The sequence below is a fragment of the Aquarana catesbeiana genome, linkage group LG05 (assembly GCF_042186555.1).
Source record: "Aquarana catesbeiana isolate 2022-GZ linkage group LG05, ASM4218655v1, whole genome shotgun sequence".
Classification (NCBI taxonomy): Eukaryota; Metazoa; Chordata; class Amphibia; order Anura; family Ranidae; genus Aquarana; species Aquarana catesbeiana.
The window spans coordinates 372,509,516-372,522,469 of NC_133328.1; the positions used below are offsets into that span (position 1 = coordinate 372,509,516).

General features: G+C 42.9%; 1 protein-coding gene across 1 annotated transcript in view; it reads left to right on the plus strand.

Moving 5' to 3' along the window:
• Window positions 1-3,068, plus strand: part of RIPK1 (receptor interacting serine/threonine kinase 1) — a 63,197-nt gene extending 60,129 nt beyond the window's left edge. Inside the window, exon 12 of the mRNA XM_073630968.1 lies at window positions 257-3,068. Within this exon, the coding sequence (XP_073487069.1) occupies window positions 257-537 (281 nt within the window). The 3' untranslated portion in view covers window positions 538-3,068. The remainder of the gene's footprint in view (window positions 1-256) is intronic.
• The last annotated feature ends 9,886 nt before the right edge of the window (window positions 3,069-12,954 follow it).

Consider the following 12,954-nt stretch of genomic DNA (forward strand, 5'->3'; position numbering starts at 1 on the left):
AATTAGGCTCCCTTCAAAAATTCTAGTTGCCTGGCTGTCTGTGGCTACCACATTTTAAGTAATTAATTCCCAAGTTGCATACAGCCATAGTCAGCCAGGTCATAGTGAAGTCAACACAACTAACCCACTCTGAGTCAATGGTTCAGAAAGTATTTCAGCCAAAGGTTCACCAACACATCCAGGCAACTAGCAATTTCAGAAAGCGAAATGGTCAGTGACCACCTCCCTATTCAGTGTTTTTTTTTGTGTGTTTCAGAGGACACTTCATCAGCAAAGGAGCACCAGCTTCAGCTTCTGGGAGATAACCTGTCCAGGAAATGGAAGGAGTTTGCACGCAAAGTTGGGTTTCGACAACCAGAAATTGACGAAATTGACCATGACTATGAAAGAGATGGACTAAAAGAAAAAGTTTTCCAAATGTTGCACAAGTGGCAAATGAAAGTCGGATCTAAATATGTTACAGTTGGAGAGATTGCTAAAGCCCTACGGGATTTGGGAGAAAAAGACCTTCTCAATCAACTCATTCAGCTGAATTAAACTGTGTAAACACTTGTAGAAAGCCTAACTTGAACGAAATGTTTGTGAATCTTAAGACAAACCTGACAAGGATCACAATATGCCACTTAGCTTATTACTTTTCTAAAACTCAAACAGCAAAGGCAGACAAAATGAGGCTAATTGGAACAAAATGGTTTATTATGAGGCATTGTGATTGGAAAGGCCAGATGCGTTTACATGAAATACCCACTATGCATAATGAACTACAACAGACTGTGAGTGTGAATGTGCCAGCTTTAGCCAGCATTGTCTGTTTTAAGGTATTTTAGGTACTTGGCTCAAAGTATGATATCATTTGACTGTTGAATCTTCATCACAAATTGGTTGTCTTCTGATAATGAAAAAAATCCTTCCAAGATCTGCAATGACTTTCCAATAAAGATTTTCTAATGCTTATAAAGTTAACAGTGTAAGGGTAGATTTAGACATGCACCTAAATCTCCTTTTCCGCTAAAGCCCAATCCACGTTTGAATCGTGCTTCAGAGACTACTGACAGGAGGTGGGGTAGCAATGTGATGCATCCTCGCCACCTGTTTTATCCCCATTTTTGCTGACAAATATGCCGCAACCACGTGCATTGTGGGGCGCATGTGGCGCTGCCCTATTTGCTTGAATGTGTAGCATTTGGCACGCTTGCCACCTGTCGATCGCTAAATATCAGATAAACTTTACCATGGGCGTGAAGCATCGTTACTGTAGCATGTAAACACCACTGCTTGCTGCCTTTTGCAGCTTATGGGGGGGGGGGGGGATTGGCTCAACCGTGCATAGAAACCAATCAGCTTCCAGGTTTTATTGCCAAAGCTTTATTGAACAAGCTGAAATTAGAAGCTGATTGGCTACCATGTACAACTACGCCAGATTCTGAGTGCACCAGCTTTAGTAAATCTCCCCCATGGCACCAAATAGATTTGGACACGCTTAGCTAAGTTTGCCTCACACTAATCACTGGGCCGTACCCATTACAGAAAGATCTTGGCGAAAGCATATCATTGACTAATGCATTTTGGTCCTAGACTAGCTGCCTTTTATAAAATTGTAACAAATTGGATCCTCTTCTACCTTTTTGTATGTAATTTGGACAAATATATTTTTTGAATAGTGGTAAACTTACAGAGAATTTTATATTATATGAGGTAACTGAAATACACATATATTTAGGAATGTCTAGTTCTAGAAACAGTGTATTTTTATATGGTTAGATATTATGTGGTTTAGCAATAGATGTACACCTTAATCCCTATCTTTAGTTTAAAACCAGTCTAGATCTGGCAGTGTTTAAATGTGAGAAGCTGTTTAAAAGAGAAGTGTTTTTTTTTTTAACATACTGTCTTGCCTAGGTGGATGCAGCATCAATGCAATGCTGCATCTGTCCCCCACTGTCTCTAATGCCCTGTACACAGGACCGGTTTTGTCGTCAGAATAAACTCTGAAGGTTTTTTCCGACGGAATTCCGCTCAAGCTGTCTTGCATACACACGGTCACACCAAATTCCGACTGTCCAGAACGCGGTGACATACAACACGTACAACGGGACTAGGAAACGGAAGTTCAGTAGTCAGTAGCCAATAGCTTCCGTCTCGTACTTGCTTCAGAGCATGCATAGTTTTTGGTGCGTCAGAACAGCATACAGACGAGCGTTTGTTCCGTCGGAAAAATATAGAACATGTTCTCTATCTAAGTCCGTCTGAGTTTTCGACAGAAAGAGTCCGATGGAGCATACACACGGTCGGAATATAAAATGAAAAGCTCCCATCGGACTCTTTCTGTATTGTATTAGTCATCAACAAAAGAGGAAGTTTTAAAAAATGCCTAAAGAAGGGGCCAGTGTGCTTTGAAAGCTTCCACTATGATGTATTTCATTAGCCAATAAAAAGCACCACCCTAAGTTCAAATGTCCACTATGGCACAGTAAAAAAAAATCCTCCAGTATCATATAGGACATCCATTATATTGCAGCATGCTATTCTGGTATTAATACCATACCTCCTAGTTTTAAGAAATTATAAGGAGGGACACCTTTTAGCACACGGTATGTAGGCAAAGCACTGGTTACGTAGACCACAACGATCTAAATTGCAGAAAATAAGGGCTAAACCACACAGGTGCTTTTTTTTATATTGTTTTTTTAAATAACAAATGCAGCAATAAAGAGGTTGGATACAAAGTTTAGTACAGCATAACATTTTTGGCTGTAAAATAGCACATTTTGTATAAAGATGTACATGTCAGACTAAAAAGATAAACAACTAAGACTGCACGAGGGACAGAGGGATTTGGTCTCAAGGAGGGACAGTCCCTCCAATCAGGGGACAGTTGGGAGATATAGTAATATTGTAAGTTTGCCCTACTAAGGAAAATTACAACCAACAGCAAATGGGTTACAAACGTTTTTACTTGTTATTAATGACACTGAATTTGTTAAGACTGGTAATGAGATCAATCATGTTGTTGTTATGATTAATGGAGGCATGGAAAATCTGATAAAATATATTTTATTTACAATGTGCATGCAGGTCTTTTGCTAGTAAAACAGATGAAATAGAAATGTCTGAAAGTCGAAGGACCATGTACAGAACAGAGGTTGTGGTCCTCATGTACCTGATTGCTAACAAACAGGTGTAATTTACAGGGCGTACACTCTACTGCCTTTATACTGACCCTGTGAAGTGGTCTGTGTATGCTGTGTGTAGAGGATTATAGAGAACTCAGATTAATGGAAACATTGTACGAGAGAAATACGAATGCCACCGTTGCTGACCTCCTCTTCCTTAGGCTACCCATAGATTAAGCAATTTTCTTTCCTTCAACCATGGGTTGAAGGAAAGAAAATCGCTTGATTCCCCCATCAACACTGTTATGCCCTGTACACACGGTCGGACATTGATCGGACATTCCGACAACAAAATCCATGGATTTTTTCCGACGGATGTTGGCTCGAACTTGTCTTGCATACACACGGTCACACAAAGTTGGCGGAAAATCTGATCGTTCTGAACGCGGTGACGTAAAACACGTACGTTGGGACTATAAATGGGGCAGTAGCCAATAGCTTTCGTTTCTTCATTTATTCTGAGCATGCATGGCACTTTGTGTGTCGGATTTGTGTACACACGATCGGAATTTCCGACAACGGATTTTGTTGTCGGAAAATTTTATAGCAAGCTCTCAAACTTTGTGTGTCGGAAATTCCTATGGAAAATGTGTGATGGAGCCTATACATTTCCGACAACAAGGTCCTATCACACATTTTCCATAGGAAAATCCTATCGTGTGTACAGGGCATTGGTGTTAGTGTGCTACGCTATTGTAATCTGATAGTGGGAGGTTTCCCCGCCATTGGAATACAATGATCATTGCTGTGCAACAATCGCACAAAAAAAACCCCAGAAAGGCTGGTTGTACTGAAGGCAATTGATAGATCAACTTCAGTACAACCAGCCTGGTCATAGATGTAATTCAATCCATCTATGGCCAGCTTTAAAATGCTGGTTGAATGCTTGTTTTATTTATGTACATTGAGTCACTGACATTGAACAAGATAAGGACTTCTGGCTTTCTGCATGCTTGTTCTGAATCAGTGACTGAGAAGATACTAAAGCATGAGAGTCATCACAATAGAATTTCACAGTATGTAGGTACATTCCAAAGTGAAACTTTTTCTACCTAGAGCCAGAATGGTCATGCACTACATTATTGCATTATGTTAATCATCATATTAATATCGACGAAAACCTGGTAAATGCAATACTGCAATGATAATTTGTTTTAAATACAAGTGTGGAGGTCAACCTCAACCATCTATTTACAACATATCCTACAGCTTTACAGTGCAACTGCGTAAAGATCACATGACCAAAACATGTGTGTAATCTCATCTTGGACTACTACGTTGTCCAGGTACTGATTATCCATCTAAACCAGCCTTTTCAGCCAGGGTGCCCAGGCACCCTGGGGTGCCTTGAGGTTTCTTCAGGGGTGCCTTGGCAAAATGCCTAAAAATTTCTTCAAAATTGTATACAAGCCAGTGGGTGGCTGAAACTTACTTTTTAGTTATACAAAGCTTCAGGTTTTCATCATTTCACGCTCAAGCGCGCGTCATCAGGAAATGCATGGATGGATTACAGCTGAGACGCACGCCGAGCACTACGAACACTCGAATGTTGTCTAACTGGCTTCTGCTCTTCTCCGTAGCTGCATCTTTTACAGTGGGAACGAAAAGTATTCAGACCCCCTTAAATTGTTCACTGTTTGTTATATTGCAGCCATTTGCTAAAATCATTTAACCACTTGAGCCCCGGACCATTATGCTGCCTAAGGACCAGAGGTCTTTTTCCAATTTGGCACTGCGTCGCTTTAACTGCTAATTGCGCGGTCATGCAATGCTGTACCCAAACGAAATTTGCGTCCTTTTCTTCCCACAAATAGAGCTTTCTTTTGATGGTATTTGATCACCTCTGCGGTTTTTATTTTTTGCGCTATAAACGGAAAAAGACCGAAAATTTTGAAAAAAAATGATATTTTCTACTTTTTGTTATAAAAAAAATCCAATAAACTAAATTTTAGTCATACATTTAGGCCAAAATGTATTCGGCCACATGTCTTTGGTAAAAAAAATGTCAATAAGCGTATATTTATTGGTTTGCGCAAAAGTTATAGCGTCTACAAACTAGGGTACATTTTCTGGAATTTACACAGCTTTTAGTTTATGACTGCCTATGTCATTTCTTGAGGTGCTAAAATGGCAGGGCAGTACAAAACCCCCCCAAATGACCCCATTTTGGAAAGTAGACACCCCAAGGAAATTGCTGAGAGGCATGTTGAACCCATTGAATATTTATTTTTTTTGTCCCAAGTGATTGAAAAATGACAAAAAAAAAAAAAAAAAAAAATATTTACAAAAAGTCGTCACTAAATGATATATTGCTCACACAGGCCATGGGCCTATGTGGAATTGCACCCCAAAATACATTTAGCTGCTTCTCCTGAGTATGGGGATACCACATGTGTGGGACTTTTTGGGAGCCTAGCCGCGTACGGGGCCCCGAAAACCAATCACCGCCTTCAGGATTTCTAAGGGTGTAAATTTTTGCTTTCACTCTTCACTGCCTATCACAGTTTCGGAGGCCATGGAATGCCCAGGTGGCACAAAACCCCCCAAAATGACCCCATTTTGGAAAGTAGACACCCCAAGCTATTTGCTGAGAGGCATATTGAGTCCATGGAATATTTTATATTTTGACACAAGTTGCGGGAAAGTGACACTTTTTTTTTTTTTTTTTTTTTTTTTTCATAAAGTTGTCACTAAATGATATATTGCTCACACAGGCCATGGGCATATGTGGAATTGCACCCCAAAATACATTTAGCTGCTTCTCCTGAGTATGGGGATACCACATGTGTGGGACTTTTTGGGAGCCTAGCCGCGTACTGGACCCCGAAAACCAATCACTGCCTTCAGGATTTCTAAGGGTGAAAATTTTTGATTTCACTCTTTACTGCCTATCACAGTTTCGGAGGCCATGGAATGCCCAGGTGGCACAAAACCCCCCCAAATGACCCCATTTTGGAAAGTAGACACCCCAAGCTATTTGCTGAAAGGCATGGTGAGTATTTTGCAGCTCTCATTTGTTTTTGAAAATGAAGAAAGACAAGAAAAAACATTTTTTTTTTTTCTTTTTTCAATTTTCAAAACTTTGTGACAAAAAGTGAGGTCTGCAAAATACTCACTATACCTCTCAGCAAATAGCTTGGGGTGTCTACTTTCCAAAATGGGGTCATTTGGGGGGGTTTTGTGCCACCTGGGCATTCCATGGCCTCCGAAACTGTGATAGGCAGTGAAGAGTGAAATCAAAAATTCACGCCCTTAGAAAGCCTGAAGGCGGTGCTTGGTTTTCGGGGTCCCGTACGCGGCTAGGCTCCCAAAAAGTCTCACACATGTGGTATCCCCGTACTCAGGAGAAGCAGCAGAATGTATTTTGGGGTGTAATTTCACATATTTCCATGGCATGTTTGAGCAATATATCATTTAGTGACAACTTTGTGCAAAAAAAAAAAAAAATATGTCTCTTTCCCGCAACTTGTGTCGCAATATAAAATATTCCATGGACTCGACATGCCTCTCAGCAAATAGCTTGGGGTGTCTACTTTCCAAAATGGGGTCATTTGGGGGGGTTTTGAACTGTCCTGGCATTTTATGCACAACATTTAGAAGCTTATGTCACACATCACCCACTCTTCTAACCACTTGAAGACAAAGCCCTTTCTGACACTTATTGTTTACATGAAAAAGTTTTTTTTTTTTGCAAAAAAATTACTTTGAACCCCCAAACATTATATATTTTTTTAAAGCAAATGCCCTACAGATTAAAATGGTGGGTGTTTCATTTTTTTTTTTCACACAGTAATTGCGCAGCGATTTTTCAAACGCATTTTTTGGGGAAAAAACACACTTTTTTTAATTTTAATGCACTAAAACACGCTATATTGCCCAAATGTTTGATGAAATAAAAAAGATGATCTTAGGCCGAGTACATGGATACCAAACATGACATGCTTTAAAATTGCGCACAAACGTGCAGTGGCAACAAAATAAATACATGTTTAAAAGCCTTCAAAAGCCTTTACAGGTTACCACTTTAGATTTACAGAGGAGGTCTACTGGAAAAATTACTGCACTCGATCTGGCCTTCGCGGTGATACCTCACATGCATGGTGCAATTGCTGTTTATGTTTGACGACAGACCGCCGCTTGCGTTCGCCTTAGCGCGAGAGCAGGGGGCGACAGGGGTGTTTTTTTTTTTTTTTTTTTTTTTCTTTATTATTTTTTTGCTTTTTTAATCTTACTTTTAAACTGTTCCTTTCATATTTTTTTTTTTAATCATTTTTATTGTTATCTCGGGGAATGTAAATATCCCCTATGATAGCAATAGGTAGTGACAGGTACTCTTTTTTGAAAAAATTGTGGTCTATTAGACCCTAGATCTCTCCTCTGCCCTCAAAGCATCTGACCACACCAAGATCGGTGTGATAAAATGCTTCCCCAATTTCCCAATGGCGCTATTTACATCCGGCGAAATCTAAGTCATGAAATACTCGTAGCTTCCGGTTTCTTAGGCCATAGAGATGTTTGGAGCCACTCTGGTCTCTGATCAGCTCTATGGTCAGCTGGCTGAATCACCGGCTGCATTCTCAGGTTCCCTGTTGAGACAGGAGAGCCAGAGAAAAACACGGAAGACGGTGGGGGGGGGGGGGGGGGCATTCCCTCCCACGGCTTGTAAAAGCAGTCTAGAGGCTAATTAGCCGCTAGGATTGCTTTTACATGAAAGCCGACCGCTGGCTGAAAAGAATGATACCAAGATGATACCTAAACCTGCAGGCATCATTCTGGTATAACCACTCAAAGTCGTGAATGGCGTATTGAAGACAAAAAAATGGTTAACAATGGTTAACAATAAAGCACAGTAAAGTGTAAATAATTACACACCTGAAAAACAAACATGATAAAACATAATAACAATAACAATAAAACATTGCAGAATAGAATACAGTAAAAAAGAGCAGAACAATAGAGAGAGAGAATAGAGAGAGAGAGAACAATAAAACAACAACTATTTTTTTTTATTTCATATTTTTTTTTTTTTTTACACTTTTTTTGTAACTAACTTTTATAACTGTAACCGGTTCCAGGTTCGGGTCTCTCAAAATGCGATGGCATCTTGGGAGACCCTGTGAAAGTGTGCCTAGTCTGTGCAATGCTGTACCCTACGCTAATACTCAACTAGTGAATGGTAGCGTTCAAAACATTCACCAATGCAAAGACCAGGATTGTCAGGACAGGAGGGACAATAATAGCGGGTGTCACGCCTATATCCGCGCTTGCTGCAGACACATCTTTTTTGGGGGGGTTCGCTGGGTAGGGGTACTCGGGAGGACATAAAGAAAATGCCTCTCATGCAGCCGACTGCATTTGGTTGGGGATGTGAATGGGGGAAGTACGGGCGCTGCAGAAGTGGTGGGTTCCCAATTAGGATTGGCGAATGCAGCAGGAAGGGCACTATGGGCACGATGGGCCTGTGTTTGTCTTCTTGGTGGCAGCGGGACACTACTTGTGCTTGCCACCTCACCAGCTTGAACTGCACTTATGGGACTCGCCACGTCACCAAGTGTTACTGCAGTGCTGGTTTGACTACGACCGGGGTGTACTAGGCCGCTGGCGCTTGCCAGTTCACCAAAACGCTACCAAAAAACGTTAGCGATCGCAGGGATCAGGCCTGACTCTGCGAACGCTGCAGTTATGCGTTTAGTGTTTTGTAAGTGTCAGTGATCGATCGATACTGCACTTGGGTGGGCTGGGCCGGGCCGGGCGGAGGGGCAAAACGCAGGTGCTAGCAGGTATCTGGGCTGATCCCGCTAACACTGCGTTTTTGGGAACCCTAAACTGCTGGTGACGCTAGTATAGATCTGATCGGATCAGATATTGATGCGATCAGATACTATACCACTAAGGGAGGTGTACGGTGCGTGCGTGGGTGTTAGCGGTACTGGCGCTAACCTGACACCTGGGGCTGGTGCTTGCCAGTTCACCAAAATGCTACCAAAAAAACTGTTAGCGATCGCAGGGATCAGGCCTGACTCTGCGAACGCTGCAGTTATGCGTTTAGTGTTTTGTAAGTGACAGTGATCGATCGATACTGCACTTGGGTGGGCTGGGTGGAGGCACAAAACGCAGGTGCTAGCAGGTATCTGGGCTGATCCCGCTAACACTGCGTTTTTGGGAACCCTAAACTGCTGGGGACGCTAGTATAGATCTGATCGGATCAGATATTGATCTGTTCAGATACTATACCACTAAGGGAGGCGTATGCTGCATGCGTGGGTGTTAGCGGTACTGGCGCTAATCTGACGCTGCCTGGGGCGACGCATATCACCGCCAGGCGATCAGGGGGCTAAACCTTTATTTGGTAATAAACGGCGGGTGCCCTGACACTATAAAAAATAAACGAACTAACCAGCGTCATCCGTAACGGTTATACGGTGATCAGTGGTGAAAGGGTTAACTAGGGGGCAATCAAGGGGTTAAAACATTTATTAGGTAGTATATGGGGGTCCCTGACGCTATAAAACGCTGACGGCGAACCTAAATATTTACCTCACTAACTAGCGTCACCAGCGACACTAATACAGCGATCAGAAAAATGATCGCTTAGTGACACTGGTGACAGGGGGTGATCAAGGGGTTAAAACTTTATTAGGGGGGGTTAGGGGGGTACCCTAGACCTACAGGGGGGTAACAGTAACTGTCCCAACACTGTAACTGTCACAAACTGACACTATGCAGTAATCAGAAAAAAAAACAAAAAAAAACTGCTGGTGTCAGTTTGTGACAGGGGGGGGGGGGGTGATTGGGGGGGGATCGGGGGGCGATCGGGGGGGGGATCGGGGTGTTTTGTGTGCCTGGCATGTTCTACTGTGTGTGTGTGTGTTGGTGCACTCACATAGATGTCTTCTCTCCTCGGGCCGGAACGGAAAATACCGACCCGAGGGGAGATGACATCACTTCCTTTGCTGCTGTTTAGCATACAGCAGCAAAGGAGTGTTTTCATTGGCCGGCGGCGATCGCGAGGGGGGGGCCACGAACGGATGGTCTCCCCCTCATCACCGATCGCCGCTGGACAAAAGACGACCGCCTCGGGCACCGGGGGGGGGTCCGATCGGACCCCCCACCCGCGGAAGGCAAATCACGTACCCTGTACGTGATTTTGCCTGTCCGTGCCACTTTGCCGACGTACATCGGCGTGAGGCGGTCGTCAAGTGGTTAAGTTCATTTTTTTCCTCATTAACCACTTCAGCCCCGGAAGGATTTACCCCCTTCCTGACCAGAGCGCTTTTTGCGATTCGGCACTGCGTCGCTTTAACTGACAATTGCGCGGTCGTACGACGTGGCTCCCAAACAAAATTGACGTCCTTTTTTTTCCCACAAATAGAGCTTTCTTTTGGTGGTATTTGATCGCCTCTGCGATTTTTATTTTTTGCGCTATAAACAAAATAAGACAATTTTGAAAAAAAACGCATTTTTTTTTACATTTTGCTATAATAAATATCCCCCAAAAATATATAAAAAAAACATTTTTTTTCTTCAGTTTAAGCGGATCGTATTCTTCTACATATTTTTGGTAAAAAAAAGTCGCAATAAGCATTTATTAATTGGTTTGCGCAAACGTTATAGTGTTTACTAAATAGGGGATAGTTTTATGGCATTTTTATTAATATTTTTTTTTTTACTAGTAATGGCGGTAATCAGCGATTTTTATTGTGACTGCGACGTTATGGCGGACATGTCGGACATTTTTGACACATTTTTGGGACCATTGTCATTTATACAGCAATCAGTGCGATTAAAAATGCACTGATTACTGTGTAAATGACACTGGCAGTGAAGGGGTTAACCACTAGGGGGCGGGGAGGGGTTAAGTGTGTCCTAGGGAGTGATTACTAACTGTAGGAGGATGGGCTGTGTGGGTGACGTCACTGATCTCTGCTCCGATGACAGGGAGCAGAGATCGAGTGACACTTGTCACTAGGCAGAACGGGGAGATGCTGTTTACAACGGCATCTCCCCATTCGTCCTCTCCATGAGGCGATCGCGGGTATCCCCGTGGCAATCGAGTCCGACTCACGGAGCTCCCGGCCGGCGCGCACGCAATGGCACGGCGGGGAATTCAAATGGACGTACGGGTACGCCCATTTGCCCAGCCTTGCCATTCTGCCGACGTACATCGGCGTGCATCGGTCAGGAACCGGTTAATGTACACACAGCACCCCATATTGACAGAAAAACACAGAATTGTTGACATTTTTGCAGATTTATTAAAAAAAAAAAACTGAAATATGAAATATCACATGGTCCTAAGTATTCAGACCCTTTGCTGTGACACTTATATATTTAACTCAGGTGCTGTCCATTTCTTCTGATCATCCTTGAGATGGTTCTACACCTTTATTTGAGTACAGCTGTGTTTGATTGTACTGATTTGACTTGATTAGGAAAGTCACACACCTGTCTATATTACAGCTCACATTGCATGTCAGAGCAAATGAGAATTATGAGGTCAAAGGAACTGCCTGAAGAGCTCAGAGATAGAATTGTGGCAAGGCACAGATGTGGCCAAGGTTACAAAAAAATTCTGCTGCATTTAAGGTTCCTAAGAGCACAGTGTCCTCCATAATCCTTAAATGGAAGACGTTTGGGACGACCAGAACCCTTCCTAGAGCTGGCCATCTGGCCAAACTGAGCTATCGGGGGAGAAGAGCCTTGGTGAGAGAGGTAAAGAAGAACCCAAAGATCACTGTGGCTGAGCTCCAGAGATGCAGTCGGGAGATGGGAGAAAGTTGTAGAAAGTCAACCATCACTGCAGCCCTCCACCAGTCGGGGCTTTATGGCAGAGTGGCCCGACGGAAGCCTCTCCTCAGTGCAAGACACATGAAACATGGAGTTTGCTAAAAAAACACCTGAAGGACTCCAAGATGGTGAGAAATAAGATTCTCTGGTCTGATGAGGCCAAGATAGAACTTTTTGGCCTTAGGCTGGATTCACACCTATGCATTTTTAGTGCTTTTTGCATTTTGCAGATTTGCACTACAATCCATTTAACATGGTTTCCTATGGAACACGTTCTGTAGTACAAATCTGCAAAATGCAAAAAGCACTAAAAATGCATAGGTGTGAATCCAGCCTTAATTCTAAGCGGTATGTGTGGAGAAAACCAGGCACTGCTCATCACCTGTCCAATACAGTCCCAACAGTGAAGCATGGTGGTTGCAGCATCATGCTGTGGGGGGGGGTTTCAGCTGCAGGGACAGGACGACTGGTTGCAATCGAGGGAAAGATGAATGCGGCCAAGTACAGGGATACTGGACGATAACCTCCAGAGTGCTCAGGACCTCAGACTGGGCCGAAGGTTTACCTTCCAACAAGACAATGACCCTAAGCACACAGCTAAAATAATGAAGGAGTGGCTTCACAACAACTCCGTGACTGGCCCAGCCAGAGCCCTGACTTAAACCCAATTGAGCATCTCTGGAGAGACCTAAAAATGGCTGTCCACCGTTTACCATCCAACCTGACAGAACTGGAGAGGATCTGCAAGGAGGAATGGCAGAGAATCCCAAAATCCAGGTGTGAAAAACTTGTTGCATCTTTCCCAAAAATACTCATGGCTGTATTGGATCAAAGGGTGCTTCTACTAAATACTGAGCAAAGAGTCTGAATACTTAGGACCATGTGATATTTCAGTTTTTCTTTTTTAATAAATCTGCAAAAATGTCAACAATTCTGTGCGAGTGTACTCACCGTCACGCCCATCCCGAGTGGAGCCGAAAGTGAACGAGAAGAG